Here is a 19978-nt window from a genome sequence, read left to right as displayed (position 1 = left end):
ATATTCCATGGAATGCTCTTAACATCCCGATAGCAATGTATATCTTAAGTGCTTTGAGAAAAAAACGTCATCTGTGGAAGCCGTAGTACTGTAAAAAGTACGACCAATCATTTTAGCCGGCCCGGCTAAAATAACTGGATGGCCTACCTGCCTGTCAGCCTTCCATCTGTGCACAAACTTATCTCGTGCCCTCATTGGTCATGTGCGAGTTCGTGTGTGTTGGAGGAGGGGCTCTGTAAGAAAGTGGCAGATTTTTTCCGGTTGTGAATTTTCAAATTCTTGCGCACTCGAGCTGGTTTCTCCAAAATGACCTACCCCACCTTTAAAGTTGTTGAATTTCATAGGACATTTTTCATTTCAACTGTAATTTGATGATATTATATGATAATGTTATCTGGCAGAACATCATTAGTGATGAGCTCAGTTTGCTTGAGTCAGTGAATAATGAAAATGACTGATAAAGCTCCATTCTGTCAGAAGAAAGAGATTTCTGCTGTTCAGGATATCTCTGTCTGTCAGTGACAGCGGTTTACAGTTCACATTCATCTCTGTCCTGGTGGTATTATGGGATGCAGTAATGTATGGTGCAGGCATAGGTTGCCAGGTTGTGCAGCTGCTAGGCTACAGGTTGTCATGCTGACTCACCCTGATGCCCAGCTCCACGTTTTCTCCTCCGTAAATTTCCATGCCTTCATCTAACAGGCCAATCTCCTCAAAGTACTTCCTGTCGACCACAAAGCAGCCAATCAGAGCCGGGCTCCTAGAATAGAGGGTGATGGGAATAGAGAAACAAGGTGAGAGGAAAGAAAGAGGGGGAGAAAATGATTTGTGTTTAGCAAAATGCATAGAGAGTTTAAATGCAAAACAATTAGAGCCACACTGGGAAACTAGGCGCTAATTAGGATGCACATTTGATGCTCTAAACACAGGTATTAGTCTTTCATGATAAACATATGCATTACAATACATTTGTAAATGATCCAGCTGTCATAATTATGCTTTCATCAAACACAACAAATTCAGAACACAAACTGAATCTGAAATGGTTAAAAATAACTCTTATCAGTATTCATGCTGTCAGTCCCACACATCTCTTCTTATCAACATGAGATACAGCGGTGCTGCAGAGACAGCTTGTTTTAGTGAATGTATCCTCCCTGTGGATACACAGATTGGCAAACTCCCAGAAACACTGAAACCCAAAATGCTAATAGAAACACGGCCCACTCACTACGGGGTATGATTATATTCAGATAACAGCACAATGCTAACAACAATTCAGATATTACATATAAGAGCTATGCTTTTTACTGATCAATCTCAACAAAGTCCTTTTTTGAGGGGACCTGAGATAAAGAGGTCTGAAGCTTTGAAATTCCACATGCAGGATTTGATTCATGCAGTAAACAAACATTGTTCCTCAATAACACACGGCATATACCAAAAAAGCTACAGTAATGTTACAAGTAGATAGTTAGTGGCTAGTAACATCGTGTAAGCTGGAACAGTTATTTATGTTAAATAAAGGTGTGCAGTTTCTTCCTCAAATGATAACAAGTTATTATCAGATAGTTACACACACTGTGCCTCTCCACCCTGCTCTTCTGGAATTATAGTGCCTGGCACAGTGAGGCTATTACCATAAGTAGACAAATATGTGTGTATCCGCCCCATCATTTGGATCCACTCCAAAACGTAATGGGTTCTTCCTTGGCCCAGGTTACACCACTCAACAAGTTTCATGGTATCAGGCCAGTTATTTTTCAATAATCCTGTTTTCCAAAAAACAGGTATAAAAAAGGTACTCTAGAGAGTACCCAAGACGTTCCGCCTGTAGAATCAAAAAATCTGAATCTGCTGAGTCCAAAGCTGGTCGGTTCATTCTGTTAGGGTTGGGCAAAGGTAGGACCCAAATGCAGACTTCAAAAAGGAAAAAGGTCTATAAACAAAAGGCGAACTTTATTCCAAAGCCGATGAGCACAAAAACAATGCATGAAAAAACATAGATAGCTGGCCGTGACTGACATGGAGGGAGACAGGAAAAACAATGAACCGACAAGGCAGGAAGATAAGACTAAATACAGAGAGGGGTAATCACAAGACAAGACACAGCTGGGGTAAGGGAGGCAGAAACACAAGGGCAACACGTGACCACAATCAGACAATCAGACACACCAGGGAAACTAACGACAGGAAGGCAAACACAGGAAGAAGGATCAGACAAGACACAAGGAGGAAAACATTTCAAAATAAAAGGTGGAAAATGAAAACAATCCAAAACCGTGACAATTAGATCCCTATTGATTTGATATGCTGCGAGGTAAAGGGAGCAATTCAGGATTATTTAATTTATGTTATATATTTCTGACCTGATCTGATTGCTATGTACTGTATAGAAAAAAATCATCCATGTTTTACCATCCACAACACATCCACAATGCACCATCCACCAGCTTGACTGCTATAAAATGTTAAACGCCCTTCTGCATCCAGTGTTTACTGTGCACACCACCTGAGGTGTTAAGTGAACCACACAACCATCATCCATAGTTCTTTTACTAGAATTTTTTATTTCTGACTCTGCTTTAAGAGCTGCTTGTCCTCCTAGATTTTAGCATATTGGCACCAATTTTAGCATATTGGTGCCAATTCCTGTTTAACATGTAACCATGGTTACAACCATGGCATACAATGAACAATCAGTGGATCAATTCTATACTGAAGAAAACTGATGTGATCATCCTAACTTTTCTCTTAGATTTGTAAGCAGTTTTACTGGCGATGATGGATAAATGGTAGGGGTTCAGATCCTCCTCGCTCTGCTCCTGCACCCTGTGAAGGTTTACACTGTAAAAGTGCATTCTCCTTCATCTAACACGACACCAGAATACTCCTCTGCTAACATATGCCAGAGCTTTCACATCAGGAGTATGATACTTCATTTTAAAGTTAATAGTTTGAAAAATTGAGACTGAAAAGTAATCAAAGCAAAAAAAAGTTATCATGGAATACCTTTCCTGCGTCCCGATCTTTATATGGACAGTCTATAGTCCTAAAAACCTTTTTGAGCAATTTCGTCATAAAACAGGAAGTTGGTGTAACTTTACTGTACATCGTCCAATCAACCCTAAATTGTACATGCATAATAAGAGACCAGGGGCCTCATTTATAACACCTTGCGTAGGATTCACATGGGAAGGTTGCTTACGTAGTACAAAGCAAAAAAATAGGTACAGAAATGTTCCGACATTTTCCGATTCACAAAACATTGCGTACCAGCGAGGGAAGTGCGTACGGCACTTCCTACGCCTGTTTCCCTTTATAAATCACAATCGACTCGAAATGCGGCGCAGCTTTTGCGGGCTTCACGTAACGCCCATATTTGCCTATAAATAGTCAAAGAAACGCCCATTCATTCATTCATTTTGACTGACTGCATGAAGAAGATCGCAGGAAATGACGACAGAACAGCTAAAAAAGACATCTCACACCGTGTCAGATTTAGGTTATTTTGGGGAGGTCGAGATAAATCATATTGTTTGGTGGATGCAGTTTGAACCAGAGTAGCAGCATGGAGGTCGGATCGTCACCAAAATAAATAAATAAGTGGTCCGAAAAAGGTTAATGACAAAAAAAATACACATAGCCTAACCTTCCTCAGGCAGTGTGTTTGTACCGGGGACAGGAGACACCCCCTTGATGAGAAACTCTAAGAAATGATCGGGGAATCCCTCCGGAGTGGAGTCATGACGACTGGATCTGAATTATTTTTTTGTATTTGGTGCTTTGTGTTCCAGCTTTCGATCAGCAACTATATATCCATAATCCACCAGTTAACCTGTTAAGCCCTGAGCCTGTTTTTCAGGTCTCAGGCTCGAAAATGACATTCCCAGAACAAATGACCATATCTTCCCTTCTAAAAGGGTTAAATTAATAATCTTTTTTCTCAAAGTAATGATAAACCTGTGAGTTGGATGTAGAAAAGTCAGAATCAATATAGATGTTTTTTATTTTAAAGAAAATTCAGATTTTACATAGAAAAAAACTGTAAATTATAGTGTCCGTCCAAAAATTATTTTTTACTTATAGTGAAAACTACCCTTGGATGATGGGTTAGTAGACTAAAAGCTTTAGGAATCCAAAGTACAACATATAATAAGTACCCTGTATCAAGATTGATGCAAAACAAGTGACATTTGACCTTTATAGAGAGGTTTAGCCAAAACCACTCCACCTCTGAGGTGATTTGGGTGAAAATGTTTTTTTTCTTCATATCTCCGGCCCCCCTTGGTCGATTTTGATGGTTGACACCTCTTTCTGACCGTTAGAGCCAATAGAATTGAAGGGGGAGGCCCCCACACACACTCGTTGTGAAAACAAACGGTGGGGGCTTCGCGCATGCAGGTTTGCACCAGAGTGAAGCGATCTCTCGCTCTGACATTTGGAAACGAAAAAGCAGTTTTATTGCTTATGGATTATCAGAAATAATTTCAAAGAGGACACAGACACATTGGATTAACCTATGGATTAACTGCAGCAGTTTTGACCAAGGTATATGGGCTCAGAACAGTCTCATATTACACACATGCACACAGAAGGATTCACACTTGTATTTCATGATCCGCAAAAGGATTCACACTTGTATTTCCGGATCTACACTTTTTCAATGCACACACAAATGTGTTCCGTTTCATATACATGTAAATAAAATCCAAATACAGAAAAAAGTTTTACATATGTATTTTTGATCCTCACATATTTGTTTTCCGTTTAAATCCCCTGCACCTACAAACACAAACCGCTTTCTGTGCATGGATCGCTGTGCATTCGTGTGTGGGTTTTTTGAGACTCCCCTGACGGTCACCCGATTCGTACTTGTAATTTTTTCTATCTATAGCCAATCAGATGTCTCCTCAGTTCTAAGCCAATCACATGAGCGCGCCCCCACGAGGGTAGATTTCTTGCGTTCATGACGTAGCGCTTCATGTACGCATTTTGCGCTGTCCGGAGCTGACAGGTCCATGGAGCCTGCCTGCAGGCGCTAATCTCAGGACACTTCCACTCTCAGTACATTGCCACTTTCCGAGCAGGAAATGCACGCAAATACAAGCCTTTATATTATTAAGGTACAGCGCCACTTTCCGAACCATTAATGAATGCTTGTGTACATAAAAATGGCAGGCAAAACCGTTTTAAATGTGTGTTTCCTGTATGGCGAATACAGCTGCTTTATTTATGTCTGTATGAAGTTGTTGTGAGTGTGGAGGGAGCAGCTACAGGTTAGCTTAGCCTAATCGATCAGTGCACTACGAAGCCAGTGCTAGACAGTGAACTGTCAACGGGGGGAGCCCCGCCGGTCATTATCGGCCGATATTCACTCTTAACCTGTTACGCACCATCCCCCCGGTACCGGGCGGATAAACGCGTCATTTGCAGGAAACAACGTCTAAGGAATCTTAATATTTAATAAACTATGAATGTTTTATATCCATGTAACGGGAAGAAACTCAGCTAACTGATCTTTTTAATTTTTTTTTCCAAAAAAAACCCACAATGCTAACACTCAGCCTCTGAATTAGCCACGAGCGGAAAAAATGTAACCTATCTCTGCACCTAAACTCACAATAACTCCCTTATTACTTATCCTAGATGCACAGCCAACCACTCGTTTTGGGTCCCCTGGAGACACAGAATCGTTTGGTGCCCACCTCAACACTCAGTGATAAACATTTGCGACGCTATAAACGAAAGCGTACATCATAACATGTGGAGCTAGGTAGCTAGAAACGCTAACATGGCTTACCTTGGTCAAAACTGGTCTTCAATGGCATTAAAACGATAAAAAAACGATGCTGCAGTTAATCCATAGGTTAATCCAATGTGTCTGTGTACTCTTTGAAATTATTTCTGATAATCCATAAGCAATAAAACTGCTTTTTCGTTTCCAAATGTCAGAGCGAGAGATCGGTTCACTCTGATGCAAAATTACATGCACGCAGCCCCCACCTTTTCTCTTCACAACGTGTGTGTGTGGGGGCCTCCCCCTTCGATTCTATTGGCTCTAACGGTCAGAAAGAGGTGTCAACAATCCAAATCGAGCAAGGGGGGCCAGAGATATGGAAAAAAAAAACATTTTCACCCAAATCACCTCAGAGGTGGGGTGGTTTTGGCTAAACCTCTCTAAAAAGGTCAAATGTCACTTGTTTTGCATCAATCTTGATACAGGGTACTTATTATATGTTGTACTTTGGATTCCTAAAGCTTTTAGTCTACTAACCCATCATCCAATGGTAGTTTTCACTATCTGTAAAAAAGAATCTTTGGACGGACACTATAATTTACAGTTTTTTACTATGTAAAATCTGAATTTTCTCTAAAATAAAAAACATCTATATTGATTCTGACACTTCTACATCCAACTCACAGATGTAACCTTGCTTTGATAAAAAGAAATTATTCATATAACCCTTTTAGAAGTTAAGTTGTAGTCATTTGTTTTGGGCATGTCATTTTCGAGCCTGAAACATGAAAAACAGGCTTGGTGCTTAACAGGTTAATAGTTTGATCGGTGCTCTCTATAAAGGCCGATCAGGAGAGCTGGATGTGATCGATATCGACATAAACGCGAGTGAAGTTTTAGCGAGCTGCATGAGAAACTGACGGGCTGTCAGGAGAGAGGGAGGGAGAGAGGAAAAGAGATGATCCTTACTCCCGTGTTATTAGCCATATCCGGTCATAGTCCGGTAATTACCTGCTATCGGAAACTCTGCTACACAATTCTTCTTCTTATTATTATTATTATTGAAACATGACCGGTAAGTTTCAAATTTGTCCGGTAAAATAAATTCTGTCCGCGGAAACCCTGCTCGGACAGCGCAAAATGCGTATATGAAGTGTCATGAACGCAAGAAATCCTACCCTCGTGGGGGCGCGCTCATGTGATTGGCTTAGACTGGAGGAGACATCTGATTGGCTATAGATGAAAGAAATTACAAGTACGAATCGGGTGACCGTCAGGGGAGTCTCAAAAAACCCACACACGAATGCACAGCAATCCATGCACAGAAAGCGGTTTGTGTTTGTAGGTGCAGAGGTTTTAAAAGGTAAACAAATATGTGTGGATCAAAAATACATATGTAAAACTTTTTTCTGTGTTTGGATTTTATTTACATGTATATGAAACGGAACACATTTGTGTGTGCATTGAAAAACACAAGTGTGGATCCGGAAATACAAGTGTGAATCCTTTTGCGGATCATGAAATACAAGTGTGAATCCTTCTGTGTGCATGTGTGTATTATGAGACTGTTTTGAGCCCATAAAGGTAAGCCATGTTAGCGTTTGTAGCTACCTAGCGCCACATGTTTTGATGTATGTTTTCGTTTATAGCGTCGCAAATGTTTATCACTGAGTGTTGAGGTGGGCACCCCCAGATTCTGTGTCTCCAGGAGATGCTAATCGAGGGGTTGGCTGTGCATCTAGGATAAGTAATAAGAGAGTTATGAGTGAGTTTAGGTGCAGTGATAGGTTACATTTTTTCGCTCGTGGCTAATTCAGAGGCTGAGTGTTAGAATTGTGGGTTTTTTTTGGAAAAAAAAATTAAAAAGATCAGTTAGCTGAGTTTCTTCCCGTTACATGGATATAAAACATTCATAGTTTATTAAATATTAAGATTCCTTAGACGTTGTTTCCTGCAAATGACGCGTTTAGCCGCCAGGTAACGGGGGGGCGGTGCGTAACAGGTTAAAGGAAATACAACTAATGTGTTGTGTTATATTAGCTGTACAATTTACCACATATGGTGTTCTTAGTTTCCATACCTCCTGTGTTTTACGAGCGACTTATCAAGTCTTGGCAAACGGCATAAAACACGATTAAACGTGATAGTATATAAAACCATGCTCGTATCTACAACCTATAGAAATGCAAAACGGCGTCAGTTTAGACGCCCCCACCTTTTCTCTTCACAATGAGTGTGTGTGTGGGCCTCCCCCTTCGATTATATTGGCTCTAACGGTCAGAAAGAGGTGTCAACCATCAAAATCGAGCAAGGGGGGCCAGAGATATAGGAAAAAAAACATTTTCACCCAAATCACCTCAGAGGTGGGGTGGTTTTGGCTAAACCTCTCTAAAAAGGTCAAATGTCACTTGTTTTGCATCAATCTTGATACAGGGTACTTATTATATGTTGTACTTTGGATTCCTAAAGCTTTTAGTCTACTAACCCATCATCCAAGGGTAGTTTTCACTATCTGTAAAAAATAATCTTTGGACGGACACTATAATTTACAGTTTTTTACTATGTAAAATCTGAATTTTCTTTAAAATAAAAAACATTTATATTGATTCTGACACTTCTACATCCAACTCACAGATGTAACCTTGCTTTGATAAAAGAAATTATTCATATAACCCTTTTAGAAGTTAAGTTGTAGTCATTTGTTTTTGGCATGTCATTTTCGAGCCTGAAACATGAAAAACAGGCTTGGTGCTTAACAGGTTAAAAACTTTTATGAGAATCTGTACAGTACTTCAGGAACACCAAACAAACTATCAGTGCAGAACTTTTTTATGAAAATACATCTTCCAAACCTTTCACCCGAACAGGTGGCCTTATTAGATAAACCAGTGACCCAGGAAGAAGTGAAACGTGCCATTCGATCTATGAAAACAGGGAAATCGTCTGGAACTGATGGGTCCCCTGTTGAATACTATAAAGAGTATATAGTAGGGCTGTCAGTCGATTAAAATATTTAATTGCGATTAATCGCATGATTGTCCATAGTTAATCGCGATTAATCGCAAATTAATCGCACATTTTTTTACTGTTCTAAATGTACCTTAGAGGGATGTGTGTGTGTGTGTGTGTGTGTGTGTGTGTGTGTGTGTGTGTGTGTGTGTGTGTGTGTGTGTGAATGTGGAGACACTGTGATGGATCGTTGGAGCTATGTGCAGCTCAAGCCATATATGCTCGAACGGGAGCTGCCTGGACGCTGCAATCATGTTGTGCGCACTATCCGTGCTGAGTGTGCTGACTTTTCGTACAATGTCCCACTGTCTGGCTACCTGCATAAAGTCAAGTGCTCGGCGCAGTTGTTGGCAAAATGTCGCTCCTCTGTTTTCATTGAAACAGCTCCTTATATCCGTTAGCGCAGCTAGCTAGCACCAGATGCTAACAACAACAACAACAACACGTAAGGTGTGCCTCGCTCGCGCCACACATACACACACCCTCCCGGTCCTCCCGATGGCCAGTCCGGGCCTGCCGGTGAGCGTGGAAGTGTGGTCTGCCACAAGCGGGCGGCAGGAGCGGGGCTGTCAGCATCAGCTTGTAGATGGTATTTTAAACTCGATGCGCTCTGAAACTACGGGGGCGGCCGAGGACAAAAGATACACATGCGTTAATCGCGTTAAAATAATTAGTGGCGTTCATTTTTTTTTGCGTTAACGCGTTAACTTGACAGCCCTAGTATATAGACATAATTGCGCCGGTACTGACCATTGTGTATGAAGAGGTTTTTCAGACTGGTTCACTTCCACCATCTCTAAATGAAGCACTTATATCACTGATTCCTAAAAAAGGTAGAGATCATACAGATCCTGCCAACTTCAGACCAATTAGCCTCATTAATGTAGACAGTAAAATATTGGCCAAAGTACTTGCCCTACGGCTTGAAACGGTTTTATCATACATTATACATACAGACCAATGGGCTTTATAAAGGGTAGATCTTCAACTACGAAGGCTTTTACATTTAATGTGGTTGAACTCTTCCAATACAGCACCAGTGGCTGCTGTCTCATTGGATGCTGAGAAGGCTTGGCACCAGCTTTAGCAAATGGATAAAAATAATGTACAACACTCACAAAGCAGCGGTCATGACAAATGGCGTGATTTCACCATTCTTTGATTTTTTCAGAGGAACACGACAAGGTTGCCCTCTTTCGCCACTCCTATTTACACTTGCCCTGGAACCTTTGGCCGTAGCTATAAGAGAAAACCCCTCCATTAAAGGAGTGAATGGTGGTGGTAGTGAGCACAAACTAATGCGGATGACGTTCTTTTTCTGACCAGTGATCCTAAAAAATCATTGCCTGCTCTAATGGACACCATATGTGAATACTCTTATCTTTCGGGTTACAAAATCAACTGGAACAAATCTGAAGCGATGGCCATATCTAAACACTGTCGTCCACAATAAATAACACACCATAACTTTAGATGGATTACTAAAGGCATGATCTACCTAGGTATTAAATTAAGCCCAGACCTACATGAGATGACCACACTCAATTTTGATCCTTCAAAAAACCAAAACAAACCTAGGAAAATGGGGGAAGTTAAACTTGACTCTGTGGGGTAAAGTAAATGTTGTTAAAATGGTAATAGCCCCACAATTGAACTACATATCCATGATGCTACCACTCAGCATACCTGATCACATCTTTAAACAGTATGAACATCTCATTAGAGACTTTCTATGGGCTGGAAGAAAGCCCAGATTTAAATTGAGTAAACTGTATGCACCCAAAGATACAGGAGGGCTGGGGTTACCTGATGTTAGACTGTATAACCTGTCTTTTGAAATGGTCAAGATAGCTAAACACTGGAGAGGGACAGTGTCTGGTTTAGAATGGGCCACTATTTAAAAGGCTCTTGCCACACCATTCCACCCTATACATGTGATATCCCAGAAGTCAAGTGATAAGGAGAGAGACAATAACCCAATTAGGTTCATAAAATACACAAGATTTCACATTACAAACAGCAATATGCATCACTTTGGTTAAACTCAGAAGTAAAAATAGGAAAATAAACAGTATTCTGGAGAAGATGGCTAGACAACGGTATACATACAATAAGCAATCTCTATAAAGATGGTATATTTAAATCATTCACTGAATTAGCCCAAGAGCACACTTTGGGATTTCTGGAAATACTTGCAGATTAGACACTGCTTGGTGGAAAAGTATCAGCCGAATGAAACAGACAACCCATTAGTTGACTATCTTCAAAACCCACTTAACCATAAGGCATCAGTATTCTATAGTAAATCAATGTATTTAACCAGCAGCACATGTGATCATTTGAGGATAATCTGGCAGAAAGACTTTAGGCGCGTTCACACCGCAGTACTTTTCCCACTTTAGTTCCGATATAGTTCCGAAATGTTGCGTTTACACCAAAAAGAGCCTGAACTAAAATGAGTTAATGAGAACCTTTTTACCCCCTTTTCCGTCAGTTTTCCGTCCCTGCTAGAGAGCAGGTACTTTTGTGGGAGAAAAAGGTTCCTATGTCTGATTGGCTGGGCGGAATGCAAACCACGCCCCGTAAAACTCCCAAAAGGTTTTGTGAAGCCGCCATTTTATTATCCTTGCATTAGCATTGTTAGCATTAGCATTAGCCCAGCGCAGAAATGCAGAGAGACCAATTTATGGCAACACAAAAGAAAACATGGGAGCGGTGGAGATGAGGAGGTGTCGGCGTTCTGGCGATTTATTCGGAAGGCTTCAGTAGAAGCTGCTGGGAGTCCCAGCAGCTTCTACTGAAGCCAGTCCCCAACTCCGGGGACTTCCGGCCGGGGACTTCGGGCGGCAGTATACGCCGTGAAGTTGTTTGCGGCCTGCCAGTAAACCCAAAGCAGAAGAAGAAGAAGTGACGTCACCGGCTTCATTTGCCTAATCCTCCCCCAGGGACTTATTCCGGTGTGAACGCGATCTGTACTTAGTTCGAGAACTAAAGAGTTCTGATTAACTAAGTTCTGATGAACCTTTGTGGGAAAAGTACTGCGGTGTGAAAGCGCCTCTTGACTGTCAGATTGACGAAGATACTTGGAAACAGATTCTGACTGATAACGGTAAATATATTAAAGAAACTAGAGGTTAATTCACTCAGTATAAAACTCTACACCGGTACTACTGGACACCATCTAGGCTTTTCAAAATAGGACTAATAAATACCAACACATGCTGGAAATGCAAGAAAGAGATGGGCACATTTGTACATCTCATATGGGAATGTTCTATGGTCAACCCGTTTTGGCAAAGAGTGTTGGAATTCTTAGAGGCATGGGTAGGAATATCCTTGCCATTATCGCCACGTTTATGCCTATTGGGCGATAAAACAGAAATTCCAAAACTGACAACAAGTGCTCATTCAGTTTTAATGGATGGGATAACCTCAGCTGCCAGAACTATATTGAGACACTGGAAATCACCCACAATCCCAACATGTCACGAATGGAAGGCTCTGATGAGTGAAACAGCATCATATGAGGTTATGTTGGCAAGAATGAGGGGTAGAGGACCTGTGGTTCTAGGAAGTTGGGATTACTTTGTGGATTACCTGACCTCTAACCTGACTGTCACAAAAGGGCCTGTATACAATTATTCTAATCAAGCATCATTTGTTGTTATTATTTTATTTTATGATCGCTGTAGTCTCTGATTGGTAATCTTACACCTTTGTATTTTTCTGTTTTCTTTTTAACCAGGAACACTTAACTAACATTTTTTGTAGCCTGACCTTCCTCTTTCTGTATGGTGTACCATGTGTACCATGTATGTTCATAAATAAAACAATAACAAATGTGATCAGTCCCTTCAGAAGACCTTCAGTAGTAAAAGTTCAAAATCGTATATTTTCCCACAACAGTCTTGCTGTGTCGGCTATGTTCCCTGATATACATCCTTATTGTGAATTTTCATTGACAGTTGTTGCCATGGCTCATATTTTTTCCAACAGCAAGTGGTTTCAACTCAAACTCGAAAACTACTCGAAAACGTTTTTTAACACCTAGATCTTGGCCTTGGACATGGCAAACTAGCTGAGCCACTCCCCCCAACCCTTTTCAAAACTAAAAGCACCCAACTTTTATTTCCTCTTAGACATACAGAATGAAATGTGGTAGGTATACGTGGCATTTGAAGACAAACACAAAACCTATTGTTCCTATGTCTAACACCAACAGGAAGTTGGCCATTTTGAATATAGTGTGCCATTTTTGCACATTATTTTGCATTTTTCAGACAATGTACTAACAATTTCAAAATAAACCCTAACCCTAACCCATCATAGAACAAACTTGCCGTGGCAGCCATTTAGCCTGAAATCTATACCAACTGTGAGTAGGATGGCTGTTGCCATGGCGATACATTATTTGCCGTGAAACCCAATGTGTTGTAACTCCAATATATATGGTCAAATCAGCCCCGAATTTTACATGTTTAACAAAAGTCCATGCCTGAGGACATTGACAACCCCCCTCCCCAGAATGGTTGACAACCCATTGTTGTGGGTGAATCCAGTGACAAATTGTAATTGAGAAAAAGTACTTAGAAAGATAGAGTAATGAATAAGACAATAATAATAATAATTAATCTTCCTGAAATACAATATTAAGCAGCAAATTTCCTCTTCTTTGTCCAAATCTATTTTTATTGATCAGGCCTGCCATGAAGGACAATAACAGACGTATTATCCTCCTGCTGATATCGTTGAGCAAGCAGTTCTGCTCTGGTTGCTAAGACGATTTTCACTTGAAGCCTTGGAAGCGCCTCAAAGCAATCTTTAACTGTCATGATGGATGTGTTTTAACTGGGCCGAGCTATTGAAGAGCTGGATTATTATATTGATTTCAAAGTGCAATGACTGTACACACTGTTCTATTGAATGTGCTGCATCAAACAAGCTTAGTTAGTGAACCTAGATAACCTACTATATATAATCATTTATTTAATGCACTTGCAATGTATGCTTACTTCCAAAATAAAATCGATTTTTCTTCATAGAAAAAATTTGAGGGTTTTTCTCATTCATCTTCAACTTTTCTCCCTGTGCAGTACCTGATCGGGGCAGTGTGGTTCCGTTGGGTCCACCAGGACTTTGGGGGGTTGAGGTACCGACACCACAGCTCCCAGTCGAAGCCCTGAGCAGACAGCGGGTACTCCTCGATCTCAAACGTGTCGAACTTGATGTTGTCGAAAGATGGAGACACCACCCGGGTCCGGTCCTCCTTTATTCTCTGCAGGATGGGTTCTGCCCTGTGTTTAAGATGTGAAAACAAATAATCCCTGAGGCAGTGGTACATTGTGGCTGGAGAGCTCTGGCCAAAATATAGAATACAATATGATAAGTGACCATCATAACATTTAAACAAAACATTTAAAAAACTGAGACAAATACAAATAATGTTAAACTATTCACATATCTGTAGGCAGGGCTGCTAGTTTAAAAAATACATATGGTGAATTTGTGCAACCAGGACATATTTCCAAACAAAGGGCTACAAGACAAAAAAACGGGCCCTACAAAAACATGTCAAAATCTGCGACTTTTCCTTTGGTTAACCCCTGAAAACTCAGCCTTAAATGCTTTATAATATGTAGACTTAAACTAAACTAATTATGCACTATTTCAAGAAAAAGTGAAAAGAGAATATGTATTAATAGTTTAACAGTCCAAAATGTGCTCCGGAGTTGATCTGTTAACTCAACTGTTTCTTCTCAAATGTTGCTCAATCCTTATCAATGCATGGGACATGTGACAATGCTCTTACCATAACCAGTGGCGGCTCCAGAGTATTTTTGTTGGGTAATCTATGGTAGGGCTAACCCATACAGTGGTGGGGCTCAAGTCAGTATTTGCAATGTAATTACATACACGCTATATCGCCCCCCCTGACAGTGAAACGCCACGCGTGAGGTTTAGATTATTTCCCTGTCTCAATCCAAATTGAACTGTATGAAATAAAAAGGCACATTTGTCTTGTAGTAAATAAAAAGGATGACCTGGAGCCAATCCTGCAATTTCCCCACAGGTGAAAGAGTTGACATGCTGAAAACCCAACCCCTGCAGGGGGGTCTGGGGGGATTTTCCCCCAGGAGATTTTTTTAAATACTAACATAAAATACACATTCTGGTACTCTCTTGAGAAGAAAAATAAATACATCTATTACTACACATTTAAAAAAATGAATGCCATTTTAGTTTTTTGTTACTTTGTTCTGAAAGCTGAACCTGCTGCTCCTCACAGAGAGAAGAGGGAAGAGGCTGTGTGAATTACTTTACATTGTGGATAAGGGTGGATAGCCCCCATTGTTCTGTGTGTCAAAATGAAAGACAGCCCACACACCTATCAATCATCAAACCGTGGGGTCTTATTTCATTACGTGTTGATTTCTATCAACACGTAATGTTGTATTGATGTATATAGAGTAAGGCTGTCAGTCGATTAAAATATTTAAACGCGATTAATCGCATGATTGTCCATAGTTAATCGCGATTAATCGCAAATTAATCGCACATTTTGTATCTGTTCTAAATGTACCTTAGAGGGATATTTTTCAAGTTTTTAATACTCTTATCAACATATGAGTGGACAAATATGCTTTATATGTTTGTTTATTATCATTTGAACAATGACAAATATTCTCATGAATATTAAACACAACAACATCTGAACATTACAAATATTCGCCTCAATTCAACCTGGAACCTCTCTCATACAATAATACAATACTGTGTGTGTGTGTGTGTGTGTGTGTGTGTGTGTGTGTGTGTGTGTGTGTGTGTGTGTGTGTGTGTGTGTGTGTGTGTGTGTGTGTGTGTGTGTGTGTGTGTGTGTGTGTGTGTGAATGTGGAGACACTGTGATGGATCGTTGGAGCTATGTGCAGCTCAAGGCATATATGCTCGAACGGGAGCTGCCTGGATGCTGCAATCATGTTGCGCGCACTATCCGTGCTGAGTGTGCTGACTTTTCGTACAATGTCCCACTGTCTGGCTACCTGCATAAAGTCAAGTGCTCTGCGCTGTTGTCGGCGAAATGTCGCTCCTCTGTTTTCATTGAAACAGCTCCTTATATCCGTTAGCGCAGCTAGCTAGCACCAGATGCTAACAACAACAACAACACGTAAGGTGTGCCTCGCTCGAGTCGCGCCACACATATGAATGAATATCGACCAATCACGTTCTTGCTTGATTTGCGGGACCAGCGTTGCAGTCGGGAAGAAAAGCAATGTGGCACCTCCCCGCTGATTTTCCTTCTGGCAGAATCTACACAACACATCAGCCCCATTGAACAGCCTATCATGCCAGCCTATACAGCACATGAGGGGCAGAGTTTTACTCTGTGTGTTGCAACTTGCATATATATTTATTGCACTTGACGCACACACACGCATGGCGTAATTTCCACCTGGGAACAAGGGGGAAATGTCCCCCGCTCTTTTCGAAATCCCGTTTGTGTCCCCCCACTTTACAAATATATATATATTTTTTTTTAGCGCAAGCCGTCATCACCACGGAGGAGCACACAGCCTCTGTGAGCGAGCGAGACAGAGAGAGAGAGCTAGGGAGGGAGGGAGGGAGGGAGAGAGAGGGGGAGAGAGAGAGAGGGGGAGAGAGAGCGAGCGAGAGAGCTAGGGAGGGAGGGAGAGAGAGAGAGAGCGAAGGAGAGCACACCTTTATCTATTTAATATAGACAAAGTAAGAAATCATTCCAATGTGTACTATAGGACAGTAAGAAAAACAAAAAACTGTTTGAAAGGGGAGTGATTAGTAAAATAAGCATAAATAAAAAGAAAGAATGCTAACTAGGTAACATAAGATAAGAATAAACAAGTTTAAATGATTTGTTATTGGTTGTGATCATATTCTAAAGATGTTTGGATTATTGAAAAGTATACAGCTCTCTTTCATCTGAGTGTTGAGAGCTGTTTCCATCAATTCATGTTGTGCTCAAAGTGCTCCAGATTGATGCTTTTCACTTCAACATTTAAAAATAATCTTCTCGGGGGTGCAAGCCCCCGGACCCCCCTAGAGGAGGTGAGGACCCCCCCTAGAGGAGGTGAGGTCCACCCCCAAATAAAGCAGGTTAAAATAATTAAATTGCATACATGTTCTTTTAGTAAACACTGAAAACGGGTCCCACAGACCCAAACAGCACACAAAGGTTAAAGGTGAGCATATAATAATGTTAAAATGTGCTAAATATATACACTGCAAAAAACAAAAAAAAGAGGAGTAAAAGTAGCCCCCGACTTGTTTTATTTTTTGAAAGTAGCTCTCATCCTAAAAAAGGTTGGTGACCCCTGTTGTAGATGGTATTTTAAACTCGATGCGCTCTGAAACTATGGGGCGGCCGAGGACAAAAAATACACATGCGTTAATCGCGTTAAAATAATTAGTGGCGTTAATTATTTTTTGCGTTAACGCATTATTAACGCGTTAACTTGACAGCCCTAATATAGAGATGTACTACAGCAAAAGTATTCTCCGTCGGGACTTCCTGCAACAACACCACGCCGTTATCGTGATTCTGATTGGCCAGAAGACATTATCAAAGATGTTTTATTGAGAAGACGATCACTACGTGACAAAAGTTTTCAAAACCGTTTCTAGTCTTCGGTATTTCCAGACAAGTGGCTACTGAAATCAATCTTACTAACTGCTGTCTGTGCAATTTACTCCACGCGAGTTGGCGGACTTTATTTTGCTTACTTTAACATCATTTTTCATGGTGGGGCTAAGGTGGGGCTAAGCCATTTCTTGGTATGGCTGTAGCCTACCCCAGCCATACCCTGGCGCCGCCACTGACCATAACCAAGAAAACATTAGTGAAACCTTCAAATCAATGGATACTTTCAAAATGGGAATACAAATAAAAATGTCATGAATACATTTGGTTTGATATCACTTCCTGCATTAGGACCATTGACTGTGTGGCTCCCTCACTCTGTCTCCCTGTTGCTTGAGCTTGTGGGTGTTTTTGTGTTAGGTTTGTAATCATATCAGCTATGATTTGGCAATTTAGTTTTTCTTAACTTGACACTATACTGGCCAAGGCTCATCAGTGAAGGCAGAGCAGAATCAGAGAGAGGCTCTGGATCGCAGAGAGAGAGTCCTGGAGAGATTGCAGCCTTCTAAGACCTTCCCAGGGTTTTTAATATTTGATTAGAGAGGACACACAGGAAGTGATTGCTGTGGTAGAACTCACTGCTGCAGCGTGAGGAGCTGAGAGGGCCAACAGAGAGTCAGTCTGGAAATGTGGACTCCAACAGGAGATAACCGGAGCCTGGACTACAAACTAAGCACATAGTTCATATGCAGGTGTTCTGGGATTCTGTGGACAGATGCAGAGCTGCAGGGTGTGGATGTGATGATAGGCCTGTGGCTGGACGGCTCTTAAGATTCACAGAGGTTGGTTGGCAGCCTGCTCACTGATCACAGGGGTGATGTCCATACTGAGGAGAGGCTGAGGGTGGGGGGGCCAATGGAGAGGAGCTCCATCATACCACAGAGAGCGAGCAGCTGGATGCATGCCCAACATCACGTATAAGAGCTTTACACACGGAGATGCACAGCTAAAGTTACTGTCATAAATATTGATTTTTTCATTAAAATGTGGCTTGGGTTGTGTAGGTAGCAGTGTATCGCTGGGGAGGGGTGGTGGGCCAGTGTGGGACAAAAAGTGTAGGGACAAAGCTTAGATCCAGTGGTTTAACTATTTATAGTTATGAGTCTTTATCCTCTATACTATTGAAAATATTTTCATTTAGAGAATTTATTTTCAGCAAATTAAAACTGGTCAAAATTACTTTGAATATAACATGTTTTGAGACCTTTAAATAATTCATTTATATTCACTTTTAAACATCACAATAGGTGCAGGAATGAGTCTTAAATCCAGAGAACACTTTCCATATGTCATTTTACCACTTCTGGTTCCCTCGTCTGGAAGTCAATGGTTTTGTTGAACATGGTTTTGGTTAGAAGCCTGAAATAAGATATGTGGTAAACACAAATGGATGAGATTTGCACGTTTTGTTCTATGACATAAAATATGTGATTAAATACTCCACTTTTGAATGTCCGAAGCTTCTTTGTGTCAAAAAACAACTGCTAACACATGACTAAATGAGACTACTTAACAATCATCACGCCAAACATTAGCCGCCTTTAGCTTAGCGGTGGTGACGAGCAGCCATGCCACTATCATGTCGTTTGTTCATCGCCTCACGTTGGCCGTATTCCAATGGAAAAATCTAATTTCTATTTGTCGAGGAAGTCCTTGCGTTGCTAACTTCTGGGTCAGCCTACAAAAATATGTCATACTTCACCACTCTATACTAAGGTCGCATTCACACTAGCCTTGTATAGTCCGGTTGGATCGAACCCTGGTGCGTTTACCTGCTTGCACCAAAACATAGGAAGCGTAGTATTTACGTGTCACAAGAACGCGGATGTCTTCAAAATCTTTAGCGAACCAGAATGAAGAGTTGACCAGTGTCGTGTAAAGTAAAAATGCTCCGTCAACTATACATAAAAGTCAGAGCCACCTGTCGTCGGTAAAACCACCTCCTTACTGCAGAACGTCTCTCATTATGTGTTATAATGTTTTTTAACGCACGTTGTCTGATTATATAATCATATGCGGGCCGCTAGTATCTGTTGATTTGCTCTCCAGATTAACAGCAGCTTGAAAATAACCTGCTGATGCTCCATGGCGGAGGCTACGGTAGAAATTGCGTTTTTCCCCCCTTAATGTCTGACCAATTGTTGAACAGCATTTCCGTGCACATGACTTGTGTTTAAAGTTTATATTCCGTTTGAGTTTTGCCCGTGTGAACCAAGTGGCAAACTCTGGGGCAGAGCCGGGAGGCCAATAAGGAAGTGCCTCAAACTGCAGTTCATCTATTGGCTGATAGGCGATGACTGCAGAAAGGAGCAATTTCCATAGACCCCCATGTTAAAATGCCCAACTTTACAGCAGAAATAAACATGTTTCTGCCCCTGGATGCAATAAAACGTATTCTGGACATAGTTAGATTCCACCTTCATGATTATGAATTGGTGAGTGAACTGTTTTATAATGCGACCCTTTTATTTATATTAGGTCTTAAAGTTTTTGCATAAATTAGGGCGTGGTCACCTTGAGTGACAGGTCTCTGCAGTGAGTGCTGCTTCTAGCTTTCTGT

At 41.0% G+C, this 19978-nt stretch overlaps 1 protein-coding gene across 1 annotated transcript in view; it reads right to left on the bottom strand.

Moving 5' to 3' along the window:
* LOC117484459 (polypeptide N-acetylgalactosaminyltransferase 18-like) overlaps nt 1-19978 on the bottom strand; it is a 306696-nt gene that overhangs the window by 105089 nt on the left and 181629 nt on the right. Inside the window, 2 exon segments of the mRNA XM_034132932.1 lie at nt 646-760; nt 13846-14043. Of these exon segments, the coding sequence (XP_033988823.1) occupies nt 646-760; nt 13846-14043 (313 nt within the window).

The sequence above is a fragment of the Trematomus bernacchii genome, unplaced genomic scaffold, assembly GCF_902827165.1.
Source record: "Trematomus bernacchii unplaced genomic scaffold, fTreBer1.1, whole genome shotgun sequence".
NCBI classification, from domain to species: domain Eukaryota; kingdom Metazoa; phylum Chordata; class Actinopteri; order Perciformes; family Nototheniidae; genus Trematomus; species Trematomus bernacchii.
This window is presented reverse-complemented; position numbering and strand designations above follow the sequence as displayed.